This window comes from Geotrypetes seraphini, chromosome 10 (assembly GCF_902459505.1).
Source record: "Geotrypetes seraphini chromosome 10, aGeoSer1.1, whole genome shotgun sequence".
NCBI lineage: Eukaryota > Metazoa > Chordata > Amphibia > Gymnophiona > Dermophiidae > Geotrypetes > Geotrypetes seraphini.
In genome coordinates, this window is record NC_047093.1 from 50,871,575 (window position 1) to 50,888,231 (window position 16,657).

General features: G+C 44.0%; 1 protein-coding gene across 5 annotated transcripts in view; it reads left to right on the forward strand.

Moving 5' to 3' along the window:
- The window catches only part of NUP188 (nucleoporin 188), a 198,761-nt gene that overhangs the window by 97,357 nt on the left and 84,747 nt on the right, over positions 1–16,657 (forward strand). For all 5 annotated transcript variants that reach the window (XM_033962010.1, XM_033962011.1, XM_033962012.1 and 2 more), the window contains 5 exons: positions 2,368–2,433; positions 2,664–2,783; positions 6,581–6,707; positions 6,875–7,030; positions 14,611–14,737. In XM_033962010.1, coding sequence (XP_033817901.1) covers positions 2,368–2,433; positions 2,664–2,783; positions 6,581–6,707; positions 6,875–7,030; positions 14,611–14,737 — 596 coding nt within the window. The remainder of the gene's footprint in view (positions 1–2,367; positions 2,434–2,663; positions 2,784–6,580; positions 6,708–6,874; positions 7,031–14,610; positions 14,738–16,657) is intronic.

Genomic DNA, 16,657 nt, shown 5'->3' on the forward strand with positions numbered 1-16,657 from the left:
TTAGTCACTCTTCTCTGGACCCTTTCAAGAAGTACTGTGTCCTTCTCCATGTACAGCGACCAGTGCTGGACGCAGTATTCCAGGTGGGGGCGTACCATGGCATGATAACCTTCTCCGATCTGTTTGTGATCCCCTTCTAAATCATTCTTAGCATTCTGTTTGTCCTTTTTGCCGCTGCACATTGCGCGGACAGCTTCATTGACTTGTCGACCAGTACTCCTAAGTCTCTTTCCTGGGGGGGTCTCTCCGAGTACTGCACCTGACATCCTGTTTTCGTGTATAAGATTTTTGCTACCAACATGCATCACCTTACACTTATCCACATTAAACCTCATTTGCCATGTCGCAGCCCATTTGTTGAGCGTGTTTGTCACATTGCAGGTCTTTGCAATCCTTCTGTGTCTTCACTATGAATAACTTCATATCGTCTGCAAATTTAATCACCTCGCTTGTCGTACCAATTTCCAGGTTCTTTATAAATAGTCTCTTTTGGCCCCTCTTACCACCTTATGGCACCTGCTTTGATGTTGTTTGTACTTTTTCCAGTTTTCGTCCATTTTTGACCTTTTTCATTCCTTAAACAAAGTCTTCATGTCTATGATTGCTTCCTTCACCGCTACAGTGAGCCATGCAGGTTCCTTGTTCTTTTTCCTCTTGGATTCCTTGTTGATATGCGGTATATATAGATTTTGCGCCTTGGTGACTGTGTCCTTAAAATGGGACTATGCTTGCTCTAGTGTTTTTACAATGCTTATCCTCTTCTTAATCTTCTTTCCCACCATGAGTCTCATCCCTTCGTAATTCCCTTTTCGGAGGTTCAGTGCCGTGGCCGTCGTTCTGGGTCGATGTTTTGCCCCTGTGTCCAGGTTGAAGTGGATCATATTGTGATCATTGCTTCCCAGCGTCCCTTCTACTTCTACACCTTGCGCTGGTCCTCAAAGTCCATTTAGAATTAAGTCCAGAATTGTAATTTTTTTTTTGCAGGAAGTCCTCGACTTTGAGCTCCTCCTCAGAATTGCATTTCCTCTCGTGTTTTCCTTGACAAGTTGCTCCAGGAAGCAATCGCCTACAGCATCCAGGAACTTGGTCTCCCTACTGCAGCCGGAGTTGTCTAGGTTCCAGTCTATCCCTGGATAATTGAAGTCGCTCATGATAACTGCGTTGCGTTTAATCTTGTCTGTCATTTCTCCTATCAGTTTCTTTGGACTGCCCTGGGGGTCAGTAGTAGATGCCGATCTTCATTTCCATTCAATTTTGTTTCCGGCATGTTCTCTCTGGTAGACTCAATTCCTTCTTTGATGTATAGGGCAATACCCCCACCTTTTTGACCTACTCTGTCTCTGCGGTATAGCTTGTATCCCGGTAGTACAGTGTCCCAGATGTTTTCCTCATTCTACCATGTTTCCGTGATGCCGATGAACTCGTCGAGGGTTTGACACGCAGAGGCGCTGTGGGTGAAGACATCGTGGGAGCCTTGAAGCAAAAGAAAACTGGTGGTTTTGCAGTCCTAAAGAGAGTTATATTCGTAAAAAGTTGACGCCGCGTCAGAAAAAGAGGTTTACCCGGTTCGCAGTTCTGTTCTTCCTCTTACCATTTTGGGTTTTTTTTTTTAAAGTAAAGTTTTGTTGCGATGTGACGGCGTCTTCTCCTTTATGTATAATTTCAAGTTATGTTTGGATTTTTTTTTTTTTTTTTTTAAATTTCCTGTTAGTGAAGAGAGAAAAATAGGGGAGAGCTGTGAATTTTCAGGAGCAGCAGAAGAAAAAACTAACATTCCAAGAGAAGGGGCTTCGGAAGCAAGGTGCCCGGTACATGGCCAGAAAGGTAAAAACCTTACTATACCTATGGAAGAGCACTGGCAGTCAGGCTGAGTTGCAGGACTTCACCTTTAATTGTGTCTGCATTTCCCTGCTGTCTACAGAGAACATCAGTTTTAGGTAAGCAACTGCGCTTTCTTGAGTCTTACCAGATCACTCCAGAATCCTACTCTGCTGAACTCTTTAAGTCGATTAGCAAATTTATTTTGTTATCCCTTTGACTACCCTGACAGGTCATGAGACAATTCAGAGAGAGTGATGGGATCTTTCCCCTTCTGCCTGGGGGTGGAGGTAGTTGACTTTGTGGAGAGACTACAGGATAAACCTGTATAGTTGCTGACTTTATGGTGCCCTACATAGGTCGGAATCACAAGCATTTTTTTTCTTTGGCTCCATCTGCTTGTTGAGGTGTATAATCCATTTATCTGGATTGGTCTGGTAGAACTAAAAGAAAATAAATAAATCAGATAAGACCACATTTTTCCTTATAAGAAGTGGGCAAGTGAAGTGAGAATACTACAAATTCTTTCTCTTTCTCACTTGCTTGTAGGATATTATCAACACTGCATGTGGTGTATTAGCTGCTCCCAGCCTGCCAGAGGTCTTTTGGAGCACGGTGAGTAGAATGCACAGGTTCTGTTCAACTGAAAAGTCACACTAGAAATTGAAGATAGGTTTTGTGGAAGTGTCTTTTAGACCCAAGAACTAAAATAGCCCTGGTGGAGGCAGTGCAGAGGTTGAGTGTTTTGGTCAGCTGCATTGGGGACAGGGAGAAATGAATGTGTACTTTTGATTTGCCTGAAATGTCATATTAGGAAGGATGTCACTGCTCTTGTTTGCCAACAGGAACCCAACATGGGCCTTGGGATTCTTCTGGACAGTGTTTATGGGATGTTTCCTCACCATTTATCCCCACTTCTGCAGCTTCTTACTGCTCTTGTGTCTGACAAATCCACAGCAAAAAAGGTTAGCAGTACTACTGAGTGCTTGAAAAACAAGAACTCTGTCCTTGGGAAATGGTGCGGTATAGTCTTCATCTTCTCCTGCACTGTGCAATCCTCGCTAACTCAGGTTCTTCTTAGGTTCTCATAGGGCCCAGAGTAGAAGTGAAAGGGATGACGGGTTTGTGGATACAGTGCACTGATGGGTTGTTTATTATATTAGGATTTCCAATCAGATATCTTAATGGTGGTGTGCACCTTCTATGCAAGCTCTAGGCGGTTAAATCTTCTAATCAGAGAAATATAAGCTGTATAGGCTTTTTTGGCCATCTGGTTCATCCAATCTCATCACACTTATTTGCTGTCAGTATTTTGTCTCTCCCATTTATTTATTTAATTGTATTTATTAAAAAATCATTTAGAACACTATTGCTCTCTATTATTTATTTATTAAAATGTATAGCCTGCAAATCTAAAATTCTAAGCAGTTTACAATAAAACATTCATAATATAGTTGCATAAATTATAAACAATACATAACATCAAAATCATCCATATACAAAATAATCAACTAGTTTCAGCAAACAGCTGTTGTGTCCAGACACATCTTAAACGTATCCATAATGCTGTAAAAACCAGTAAAGTCTTATGCTCTTAAATAAATCTCCATAACTCAGTAACACGTTCCATGGTTGAGGGCCTACAACCTTGAACATACTTCTGCGATGTGCTTCTAGTCTAAGATCCCTAAAAGAGGGAACTTCTAGCAATTCTCTATCAGCAGACCGTAACACTGTTGTTGGGTGGTAAAGTTTAAATCCCACTGCAATAGTAGGAGAAATCAGATTGTTCAATGCTTAAAAATTAAACAAATAATTTAAATCTAATATGTTGCTCAATCAACAGCCAATTTAGAGATTTCAACACTGGCATAATATGATCGTACCTTGCTGTGCCAGTTAACACGCTGGCCTTTGTGTTTTGAACCACTTGTAATGCCTTAAGATAATTGTTACTTAACTCAAATTACAAACTGTTACAGTAATCAAAAATAGGGAAAATGGTACTTTGAATAATCACATGAAAATTAGAAGGATACTGCAAATTTCTTGTGCAACAGGACTGGTAATCTTGACTAAAGAATGACACATAAAAAATTTGTCCCCGTCTCTGCCCCATCCCTATAAGCTTGGTCCTTATTCTCGCCCCATCCCTGAAAGCTCAGTCCCCGTCCCCACGAGCTCAGTCTCCGCCTCGTTCTGGTGAGCTCGGTCCCCGTCCCCGCAAACCGTCTGATCCAATCTGCACAAGCCTCGAATACCGTAGTTATCATTTTATATTGAACTTATTTTATTAAAGTATAAAAAGAAACAATATTCTGTACAATTGCCATTTTATAAACACAAATAATACAGAGCAAGGATCAACAAAACCCCTGTCTCCCTTCCCCTTCACAAATATCCCTTCCACTGTTGAGAAAACTAAAGCCAAATTATTACAGAATGCTACACAGAAAAATCATGCTAATAGAATACCGCAGTCACACATGACTGGAATAGTGTTAGGGTCAGAGATAGCCCTAAGCCAGCTGGAAGCTAAAGCAACATGGCCTAGGTTTTGTGGTCCCCAGTTATGTCTAACACCAGCTCTAGCAGGATACATATTTCAAATCTTATATATTCTAATCATAAAATAGAAAATAAAATTGTTTTTTTTATCTTCCTTTTGTTATCTTGTCATTTTATTCTTCAAATCATGTTGGTTTCAGTTGCTGGTGTCTGTTTTCTTTTGTCTTCTCTTGCCAGGGTCTTCTGACCATTTGACATTTCTTCTTTCTCCATGCTCACCATCCATCTTTTATCTCTGTGTATGTATTGTCTCCCATGTTCAGCATCTCCTTTCTCTTATGTCTCCTATATGTCCCTTTCTAGTATTTCCCCTGTGCCCATCTCCCTGCCTTCATCGTCTCAATATTCTATGATCCCCTTCCCCTGTGTACAGGGAATGAGGAAAGAGAAAGAGAGATCCAGGGTGCATCTCTTCCACTCCCTCTACTGCCACATCCACCATTTCTCCTTCTCTCGCAACATTTCTCCTTCTATTACCCCTCTCCAGCACCATACCACACCTCTCCTTCCATCACTATGTCCAACATTCCTCCCCCTTGCATCCCCTTCAATTTGTTCTTCTGTTCCCTCTCCACCACCATATCCAACATTTCTCCTTCTCATCCCCATGTATCTCTATATTACTTCCTCTTTCTGCCTTTCCTCATGTGCACCATCTCTTTCCCTCTCACTCATACACTCATGCCCAACAATTCTCCCTTTCGATTCCTTCCCTCCCTCCTATGTCTCAAGTTCATGCCACCTCCTTTCCTTCTGTGTCCCGAGTTCGTACTCCTTCCCTACCTTCCAGCATTTGTTCCGGATTCGTGCCCATTCCTTGTCTCAACGTGCTCCTTCCCCCTCCCCCCCCACTTTCTCCCTTTGTCCCACGTTGATATCCCCTCTCTCCCTTACTTGCTTGCTCCAGGACTGCACTCACTCCCTTTAAGAAGCATCTCTTTCTTCCTGCCTTCCAGCTGCACTTGCTTCTTCACAAAGCTGCGTGTAGTGTTTCCTACATTCTGCCTGCAGATAACCACCTGGAAGCTTTCCCTCTGATGTCAGAGCTGATGTCAGAAGGAAGGCTTCCAGATCAGCCATGTGCAGCATGTAGGATCCACTGCCCATGGTTATGTGACGAAGCAAGTGCGGCTGGAAGACAGGAAGAAGGAGGCCTAATTAGACGTCTCTGGTACACACCCACAGGAGGATGGGGTTCGAACTTGTGACACAGAAGGGGAGGTAACAGGACCGATGGGAATCCCCTGAAATCCATAGAGATCCCATGGGGTTACCTGCTGGGATTCCCCCAGGGTTGAGGGGATTCCTAGGGGATGGAGGCACCTCTTGAGGGGTTCCACGGGTGTGTTACCTTGCTTGTCCAAGCAGCCTGCACCTGATCAATTCTAGATGGACACACAATATACTCAAGGAATCAATAACAGATCTCTCAATTTTCCCCAATTGTCATTCCTTTTCCTTTAAAGGTGTACAGTTTCCTAGATAAGATGCCATTTTACACAGAACTTTACAGGCATAGGCCCCATGATGTGATCTCACATGAAGATTAGACGATCTGGTACATACCCGCAGGAGGGGGGCACGAACTTGTGACATAGAAGAGGAGGGAACAGAGCTGACGGGAATCCACCAAAATCTGTAGAGATCCCCGCTGGGATCCCTTGGGGATGGAGGCACCTCTTTGAGGGGTTCCCGCTGTTCTGTTACCTCGCTCGTCCAAGCAGTGCCTCCTTCTTCCTGCCTTCCAATCACACTTGATTTTTCAAAAAGCTGTGTGCAGCGTTTCCTTTGTGCTGCATGCTGCAGAGCTGAGGGAAGGCTTCCAGGGGGAAGGCTTCTAGGTCAGCTATGTGCAGCTTTCCCTTTGAATCGTCTCACCAACTTCAGCCTATAAAAAAACTTGTCTAACAATTTTAGAAACCTACAGTTTCATTGAAATTCTAGAATCTAACATAACATCAAGATTTCGCCTTTCACTTATAATTGGAATATGAATGCCATTCAGCAAAAAACAGTAGGCAAATCAGATACAATGTAATCTGCTAAAAGTAAGATCTGAGTTTTAACAATGTTAATCTTTAAATGATTGTCTTTCAGCCTGCACCTGATCAATTCTAGATGGACACACAATATATTCAAGGAATCAACAAATGATCTCTCAATTTTCCCAATTGTCATTCCTTTTCCTTTAAAGGTATACAATTTCCTGGATAAGATGTCATTTTACACAGAACTTTACAGGCATAAGCCCCATGATGTGATCTCACATGAAGATGAGACGATCTGGAGGCGCCAGGCTCCCAAATTACTATATGCACTTGGTAAGAATAGGGGAGGGCAGCTGGTGTAGATGTTCAAGGCGCATCTTATACTGTTGAGCTATTCCTGTAGCTACTGTCAGTTTAATGGACAGTTCTATAGGCTTGTCAGATGGCAGGGAAATGAACTGCTAACATGGTATTGATGTGTAATTTCTCTCTTATCTTAGGGATGGGACAGACAAACCTACGGATACCTCAGGGAACAGTTGGTCAAGTGATGCCAGAGGAACAAGGCTACCTCGTTCGTTGGGAATATTCTTACAGTAGCTGGACCCTTTTTACTTGTGAAATTGAAATGCTGCTGCATGTAGTGTCCACAGCAGGTGAGGCTGGGGAGGGATATGGAGCACTGTTCCCTTTAAGTTGAGCAGAAGTCCTCCAACTATATTGCTATCAGAGGGGGGTGTTGTTTCAATATTGTGTTAGATGGATGGGTTTACGCCCCTCTGACAGCAGGTGGAGACTGAGAACACAACATATTGAATTCTTACAGTACAAATGGGTTGTGCAGTCTCTCATAGAATCAGTCTGTTCTCAGTCTCCAGCAGGTGGAGGTGGTAAGCCTATGCAGTCTTCTTTTAGGTTTTAGCAGGGTCTGTTGGAAAGGTTGGACAGTGGCCTTTTTATCTGCCCCTATTTCCTTGTCAGACTGAGCTGGGGTCCTGTGGGGGCCCATTACACCTCAGGGGTGTCACACTCAGGCGGCCGGGTTCCCCATTTTATCCATCTCCTAATTTTTTCTAGAGAAGCCTCAACTGTATGCCTTGCCAAGGAGCAAAACTACAGTTTTGAGTGCCTGTGGGATCTGCTCCAGTTAATTAATAAAAAAACAAAGCAAAGACCCGAAGCAGTGCTTTTTCTTTCTTTGCCAGTTTGCAGGGACTGTGTTCATTCATAATTTTTCTCCCATTCAGCCTGTCTCGTGTTTCACAATGAGCACTTCTTGCAAGCCTAAGAAGAGCTCAGTGTGTTCCTACCGAGGGCTTAATGCAGCTAGTGTTTGTTGCTTTTGTTCACGGCCGGAAGGGGAACCCTCATTAACTTTGGAGCTGGTCGGCTCGAGGGTTTCCCCAGCAGCAATGAAAGGTGGAGAGCCCCAAGGTTCTCTAACCGCCAACAGTACTGGGGATTCCCCAGCCGTCGCAGCTGCTGGTGGGGAAGTCCGGGCTTCTTTTACTGCCAAAGGTGCTTGGCATTCCCTTACTGACTCGTTAGGCCTTTCTGGGGATTCAGTTACCGTGGCTTTGATTTTTCAGACCTTTTCAGTGTCCTCGTCTTCAGTGGACTTTTCTTCTTTGGCGGGAAATTTCTCTTGGAGTCTTCTCAGGAGCTTCCACCTAGATTGGAGAGGCAGGAACAGGTCTTGCAGGCCTCTTCCTCTTCTGGAGAACGTGATTCTATACTGCCTGTGGGTTTTTCCTCAGATTTTGTTTTTTGCCGTATATAAGGTGTATTGTGTGCTTGCAGTTGGTGGCCCTGTCTCCTCTGGTAACTTTGGCCTCGTCCGGGGTGGGGTTCTTTGTTGGCGCCAGCACCTCTTCTACCCCTGCCTAAGCAGCTGTGTGTTTTGTGGGATGACATTTTCCTTGACAATGTTTTGTCCCCTGATGAGGACCTGGGTCTCTCTGGGGACCTACAAGACCCTCGGGGGGTGGGGGTGCAGATGTTTTGGGTGGCTGGATATCAGAGCCATCCACAGGGGAGGATTCATCTGTGGTGTGCATTTTTCACTGGGAAGAACTCCAGGAGCTCATTCTTCAGGTGTCCTCTGTCTTGCATTTTGAGGAGGACATCAAAGAGATTCCGTGGGTGGTGGATCCTCTTCTCAAGGGGATTTGGATAGCTACCCATTCTTTTCCCATGCATCAAGATCTCTGGGTTATCGTGCATGCTCAGTGGAAGACTCTGAACTCCCCTTTTCAGCTGGCGTGGTCCATGTCTTGGCTTTATCCTATTCCTGAGCCTGACAAAGATTCTTTTTGGTCACTGGTTGTGGATGCTTTGGTTTCGGCTATTGCAAAGAAGCATACTGTTCCAGTGGAGGGGGGTTCGACTCTGCAGGACCTCTAGGACTGGAGGATGGAGTCTTTTCTTAAGCAGAGTTCTGATGTGGCGGCTCTGGCGGTCCAGGCAGTGATTTGTGGTGGTCTGGTGGCCAAGGCCTGTTTCCGGTGGGCCGAACATGTTTTAGATAGGTAGTCTAATGACTGGTCGCAGGTGGATCAGGAGATGGCTAAAATTGAACAGGGCTCTTCTTATCTTTCAGACGCCATTTGTTGCATGCGTCAGCTAAGTCTGTGGCCTTGGGGCTGGCTACTAGATGTACCTTATGGTTCTGTGGTTGGTTGGCAGACGCGGTCTCTAAATTCAAGCTAAGTAAGTTCCCTTTTATGGGTTCCTTTCTCTTTGGAAAAGAATTAGACAGGCTGGTTCAGAGTATGTCAGTCTCCAAGGTGAGGGAGGATAAACATCGCCAGTTTACTCGAGGTGTTCTGAGTGGAGGTCGTCTTCGGGAGTTTCATGGTATAGACCAGGTCATGTGTCTGTGGCAGGGGTTTCCTCTCTCAGTCATTTATTCCAGTGGATGCAGTCCTTTCGGGGTGCTCACCGGGGAGGCCAGGGAGACTCCTCCCTCTCCTTCTCTGCTCGTCCTGCCCAATGACGGTGCTCAGGTCATTCCCCTAGTTCAGGTGGGTGCCGGCTTATTGGAGTTTTACAAGGGGTGGACCGAGATCACATCAGATCAGTGGGTCCTGGAGATAATTCGAGACGGGTATGCTCTTGAATTTGACTGGCCCTTGTCAGATATTTTTCTCTCTTCCCCTATGAAACAAAACAGTGGAACCAGGCCCTGGACTTCCAGGAGTTAAAATATTAGTTTATTGGTGTTCAAAACAAATCAATATCACAATGCAATAAAAATCTGACAGATGCCAACAGAATAAAAACATAAAAATTGTACTATGTTTGAGGTGAACAGACCTACACGGTCCATGTTTCAGCAATGAATTGCCTTCCTCAGGGGTCCTTAACACAGTGGACTAGCATTCAGACAGATGGTAGTATACTGGAATTGGCCTATGGGCATCAGACTGCACAACTGTTGGTCGGATCCTCTAAAAGCAGACTATATGCTGGAATGAATCCTAAAAACTTTACTCTAAGGGAAGGCAAATTTAAATGTGAACGTAATGGATGTGAGTAGCCATGGGGCTTCACGTCGGCAGCCATATCTCTATTCTCCTAGTCAAGCTGCATTGAAGAAGCGGGCGTTTCATCAGACTCTTCAACGGTTGGTTGAACTCAAGACTGTAGTTCCTGTGTTTCCCTCAGAGATTTGCACTGCAAGGTACTCCATTTATTCTGGAAAAGATTTTGTTCTACATTAATACCTTACAAGTACTTGAATGTCTGAATCATATCTCCCCTGTACCTCTTTTCCTCTAGGGTATACATATTAAGGACTTCCAGTCTCTCCTCATACGTCTTTTGGTGCAAACCTCCTATCATTTTCGCCCTCCACTGGACCGCTTCAAGTCTTCTTATGTCCTTCGCCAGATATGGTCTCCAAAACTGAACACAATACTCCAAGTGGTGCCTCACCAACGACCTATACAGGGGCATCAACACCTTCTTTCTTCTACTGGTTACGCCTCTCTTTATACAGCCCAGCATCCTTCTGGCAGCAGCCACTTCCTTGTCACACTGTTTTTTCGCCTTTAGATCTTCTGACAAGGGCCGTGTGATCCTGGTGGCTCCAGATTGGCCCAGGCGCCCATAGTACGTGGATCTAGTTCATCTACTCGTGGCAGACCCCCCTTCCTCTGCCCCTCTTGAACGATCTGCTGATTCAGGGTACCATTTCTATGTTCAATCCAGGTCTCTTTTGTCTTGTGGCTTGGCTCTTGAAAGGGACTGGTTAAACAAGAAGGGTTATTCAGATAAAGTGGACTACCCTTTTGAGATCTTGTCGGTTTTCAACGTCTAGGGCTTATGTGCGCATTTGGCACCTGTTCAAGGACTGGTGTTTAGCTTGAACAGTGAGTCCCCTGTGAGCATCCCTGCCACACATCTTGGAGTGTTTGCAGAATAGCCTGGAGAGAGCGGACTTGCTGGTCCTCCCTGAGGGTTCTGGTGGCCGCCTTGTCCTCCTTTAGGGGTTGATGGCTGTTGTGTCTTCCTGATGTAATCCATTCCTTGAGGGTGGCGAAGTTGATCAGACATCAGGTTCACCTTCGGTTCCAGCTTGGGATCTCATCTGGTGCTTTCTGTGTTGATTCATCCTCCGTTTGAGCCTCTTGGCTTCTGCACTCTGAAAGACCTTCTTTGAAGACGGTTTTTCTTGTAGCCATTTCCTCAGCTAGGTGTATGTTGGAGTTGCAAACCTTTTCTTGTTGTGCTCCCTTCTTGGAGTTTTCGAAGGAGCGTGTGGTGCTGTGGCTTGATCCTTAACTTTCTTCCTAAGGTCGTTTCTCCTTTTTATGTGAATCCGACTGTTGCCCTTCTGGTTTTGGGTAGTCAGGAGGGTACTTTGGAGCAGAGGCAGTTATACAAGTTGGATGTCTGCAGGGTCCTCTGCACTTATGTGAAACAGACGCAGGAGTTCAGGTGGTCAGATCGTCTTTCTATTCTCCTAGCGGGCAGTCGTAACGGGGGAAGGTGCCTCTAAGGCTTCGATTGCGTGCTGGATCAAGGAGACTATTGCTTCGGCATACCTTCCTCAAAAGAAACCGATTCTGGAGTTTCTCTTGGCTCATTCCACTCGGGGTCAGGCGGCTTCCTAGGCTGAGTTCTCTCTTTGTAAGGCTGCAGTTGGGTCTTCTCTGCATTCGTTTGTGTGTCACTACCGGGTAGACGTTCAGATGCTTTAGGATGCTGTTTTTGGTGAGCACGTTCTTGTGGTGGCCCTTCAGGGGTCCCACCCAGGATGGGTACTGCTTTGGTACATCCCATCTCTCTGTGCCAGTCTGGAGGGATGATAAAGTAGGAGAAATTAGGACTTACCTGCTAATTTTCTCTCTTTTTGTCCCTCCAGACTGGCACAGAACCCATCCAGTATTTTTGTGCTTGTCAATGCATAGAGTCGTTTTATTCTCGGGAATGTGATCGCCTGATTTTTGTTCTATAAATAGTGGTTGTGGAGCATCAACGTCTGGTTTGTCTGGTGTAGCTGGTGAATTGTGGGGCTAGTTATGGTTACCTGTTGTGACCATCCAGGCGTTATCCCCGCCAAGGTCCCAGTTAGAGCTCAGGGCCAGGCCCAAAAGAAAATCAGGAAAGGAATTGGCAAGTTGCACTCCATTCCTAATTCTGATCATTTCCCTGTTGACCACCAGAGGGAGCTTGAGCTTTCTGATAGTGAGGTGAGTGAGCTGTATCCAAGTCACCACTGGGGGAGCCCAAGAGCCTCATTGAACTCTGCTGACTCAGCCAGGGTAGGGCGTGTCCCTAGAGTATTTAAGCCAGTAGTGGAGAACAGACAAGCAGGCCGGCTAGGGAGAAGGTTTAGGCCTTGTCTCCCTGAGGAACTCCCTGGGTCAAGCAGGTGTACTAAGCCTACCCCGATGGAAGTGGAGGAGACTGGACCAGCTAAGGAGCTGTCTTTGTTGGATGCTGAACTGCCCATGGAATGCCAAGAGAGTTTTCCTGAGTGTGATACTAACTTTCCTGAGGCCTTGCAGGTGGACCTGATTTCCAGTTACACTGTTCCGGTCCTTCTCCCAACAGTTGTGCTTTGGTTTGTACTGTTCGTTGTTAATTAACATATACTTAAATACTTCAAAGTTTAAATGTGATGTTTTATATATACGCAGATGATATTACTATTTTGTTCCCCTGTTTCGAATGAATTGATTACTTAAATCTCTAACGTTTTGGAAAAGGTAGAATTGTGGATGCTACAGTTCAGACTAAAGCTTAATTCTAAAAAAACTAAGGTTTTTTTGGCTAGCCGTAATGATAAAATTCAGAAAACAACTATTCAATTGAAGGGTCAAAGTTTTGAGATAGTGCCAAATTTGAAAATTTTGGGAATAATTCTGGATCGTAGTTTAACTTTTAAGAAGCATACGGATTTTTTAATTTAAAAAAGCTATGCAATTTTGTGGAAATTGAGGACCATTAATAAGTATTTTGATCTAGAGTCCTTTTGGTTGCTGGTCTAGTCTACTGTACTGTCAACTCTGGATTATTGTAATATTGTTTATTTTGGGCTACCAAAAAAGATTCTATTAAGGCTTCGATTAGTTCAAAATGCAGCAGTTCGTTTAATCTTTGGTCTTAAGAAGTATGATCATGTTAGTCCTTTTTATGCTAGACTGCATTGGCTGCCTTTTGAGGCCAGAGTAATTTTTAAGTTTGGGTGTATCTGTTATAATGCTCTTTTTGGTTTATTACCTTCCTATTTGGTATCTTACCTGAAACTGTTTAATTCATTAAAATGTACCAGAAATTCAGGTATGTTCCTCTTCCCTACCCCAAGGGCCTGTCACTGTAAGACTTTTTTGAACAGGACATTGGAATATCAGGCGGGGAAGTTGAACTCCTGGATGAGTCCACTGATTGTTCAGGCCTATTCTTATCTTACATTTAGGAAATTATTGAAAACTCACCTATTTGATAAAGATATTTAAGAAGGTATTTTTTTATTAGGCTCTGTATTTTAAATGTACTTTTTATCTGATGCTGTATTTAATGGCTGTAGTAGTTATAATAGTTGTGTTTTTTTTAATTGTATTTTTTTAACTGAAATGTTTCACTTCTTCTGTTGTGAACCGCCTAGAACTGCTGGTGGGGAGGTATACAAGAAATTTTTAAAAAAATTATTATATGGATGAAGCTTATACCTTTGAGTTCCTGCTTGGCTATTTGTCAGATTCTTTGAGGGACTGCACAGCCCACTTGTACTGTAAGAATTCAATGTATTCTCAGGCTCCACCTTCTGGTAGTGGAGCATAAACCTATCCATCTGTGATAGTCTGGAGGGACTAAAAGAAATAAAATTAGCAGGTAAGACCTAATTTCTCCTTTCAACTGATAGAGACAGATAGATTCCCTGCAAAGCTTTCCTGCCTCTCACTATAGAAAATGTAATAATGAAACAGCACCTTTCACTGAGAGGACTGTAAGTAGAGTATTTCTGCTCAGCTTAGAGCAGTGGTTCTTAACTTTGTTGAGGTACTGAACCCCACCAGTTTCATATGCGTGTTCACCGAACCCTTCTTTATTCCCTTAGTTTTGCCGGAGCTAGACTAGAATTACTCAACTTGGCATTGCAAATCATGCAATTAGGACGCTGACTCCCATCACGTTCCGTTATACATGTGAATCCATATTGTACATATTCGTCCGACCACTTTCGTATTTTGCTCGACATAGTAAGGGATTAAAATATTAAGATAGGTATCACACGACGTACCATCACAACAGTTACAATTCGACTACTGTGCGCATCAAATCCTCTGCAGCACAGATAGGCCAAGCGATGTTGCGTGATCACCTGCAGCCAATTATGGACAAGCGGGGCGTATCATCATGAATCATAAGCGCTTCGGTCACGTTCAATCATCTATCAGTTAAATCACAAATTTTGATCAGGAATTGATTGATGTATATAAGGCGTTAGTTACAGATTGATAGATCAAGAAACCGAGTACACGATCAGTCTTGATCAAAATCACTGAATAACTGATAGATGATTGAACGTTACCGAAGCGCTATATGAGTCGGAGGTGTGTTTTGACCTCCGCTGAACCCACGAGACTGACTCACCGAACCCCTTGGGTTCGGTCGAACCCAGGTTAAGAACCAGTGGCTTAGAGGGAACAGTGATAAGGAGATAGGCATTCACTACTGGTGAGGCTGCTGCTGTTGTACTTGTAACAAGTCTGCACTCTTCTTCTAGATGTGATTCAACACTGCCAGAGGGTGAAGCCAATCATTGATTTGGTGCATAAGGTGATCAGCACTGATGTTTCTATAGCAGACTGCCTGCTGCCAATTACTTCACGTATCTACATGTTGTTACAAAGGTGAGCCTTGGAGTACAGAAAATAGCAATGTTTCCCTGATAGACGAAAAGATTGAAGCATTATGCAGGTCTTCTCTTTATCCTATGGCAATCAGGCAGCATATTCTCACATATGGGTGGCATCATCCAAGGAGCCCGGTACGGATAGTATGAAAAGTGTATTGTTACTTTAAGTTTCAAGAAACTTTGTGACTGCCTGCACTGTGCATGTGCGAGTGCCTTCCCGCCTGATGCCCGCTATTCAGTCGGCATGGCCTTCCTGCTTCGTGTTTCTTTTTTTTCTAGATTTTACTTTTGTTTAAATAGTTTCTCCCCAAAAAATTATTTTCGTTGTCCAACCTCGGGCTTCAGCCTTGAGGTTCTTTCCCTGGCGGGACTTCATTCACCATTGAGTTTAGTCTCTCCAATAAGATATTTCCCATATCGAAACCTAGAGTGGGATTTTAAGTGTTGCTGGTGCCAGAGGCCTATTTTGATAACCAACCCACATAATTGGTGTCTTCAATTTTGGGGCCCTGATCACCAAATTGAATCGTGTATTAAGGGTTCCACCTTGCAAAAGCGCTCCATTAAAGCCTGTCGTATTCAACAGGAGAAGCTGTTCAGCTCCGTTTTGGACATCGGAAAAACTTCGGAGGTGTCACCTTTGAAAACTCCTACATCGACATTGGGAAATCTCCTAGCATCAGGGAAGCCAGTTTCTGAGTCATCCTCTTCCCAACAAACGTTGCAGGTTTCTACAGCATCGAGTCTCTTGATGCAGACCACACATCAAAGCCATTGATCTAAGGTTTTGCAGGTTATCTCTTCTTCTAGGTGTGCATCCTTGTCAAGGTCACCCTCTCTTAAGACAATCTGCTGCACCAATAGTACCGGCTGGTGAACCTTCAGTACTGGTGCATGCTACTTAGCAGGCGTCACAGGTCTTGGCGTCATCAAGTCTCTTGATGCAGGCCAAAAGATATCATCATCATTCTGCTAAGCTGCAGGTTGTTTCTTCCATATAGGGTGCGTCTTCTGCCAGGTCACCTATACCAAAACAACCTGCTGCACTGACGGTACTGGCTGTTGAGAAATCGCTACTGGTGCACTCTTTTTGAGAAAAGTTTGATGAATTCTTTCACAGGGAGTTTGCCACTGTTTTCAGGTTTCATTGCATGCATCTCATACACTCAACTCCCTTGGTACCGGCCCAACCTGATCATACCACTGCGAGGCATCAGTGTACCAATACCACCGATCCACTGGAGCATCCAAATACTGCTCAGGAATCTTCTATGACTCGGCGCCAATCTTCCTCCAGGCATGGTTCTTTGCATCCAAGTTCTACTTCTTCTCAACAATGCTCGACTTCGAGCTGCTACTTCGGGCCGTAAGTCCTCTTCTTCTGTGAGGCATTCCAGCCCAAAACATTGCAGTTCCTCTTTTACTTGACCTCCTCTTTCGAATAGGCATCAGGAACTTCATCAAGCCACTTCTGCTTCTTCATCGGACTGGTACTGAAAATATTGCAGAACTTCTAGACATTTTTTCCCAGACATTTTATCGGATTCGAAGTCTGACTCAGAATGTGGGTTTTCCCTTTCTGAACCTGAGTCTGTTGATGCAGCTATTCCCAAAAGAAGATCTTCTCTTGAAGAATTCTCCTTTGCAGCTTACATTAACCAGTTGTGCAAAGATTTGTCTCTTTCAGTAGAGACTGATGCTTCATTTTATGCTGAATTTCAAAATATATTGAATTTTCATGGACCTTCCAAAGATCTCTTCAAATTGCCATTACACAAACTATTTAAACAAATCCTTTTCAGAAATTGGGAGATGCCTTTAACTGTCGAGGCTGCTCCAGGGAAGATGAATTTGCTTTATAAAACTTTCTCTACTCCAGGATTTGATAATCCACAACTTCCACATCATTCTTTAT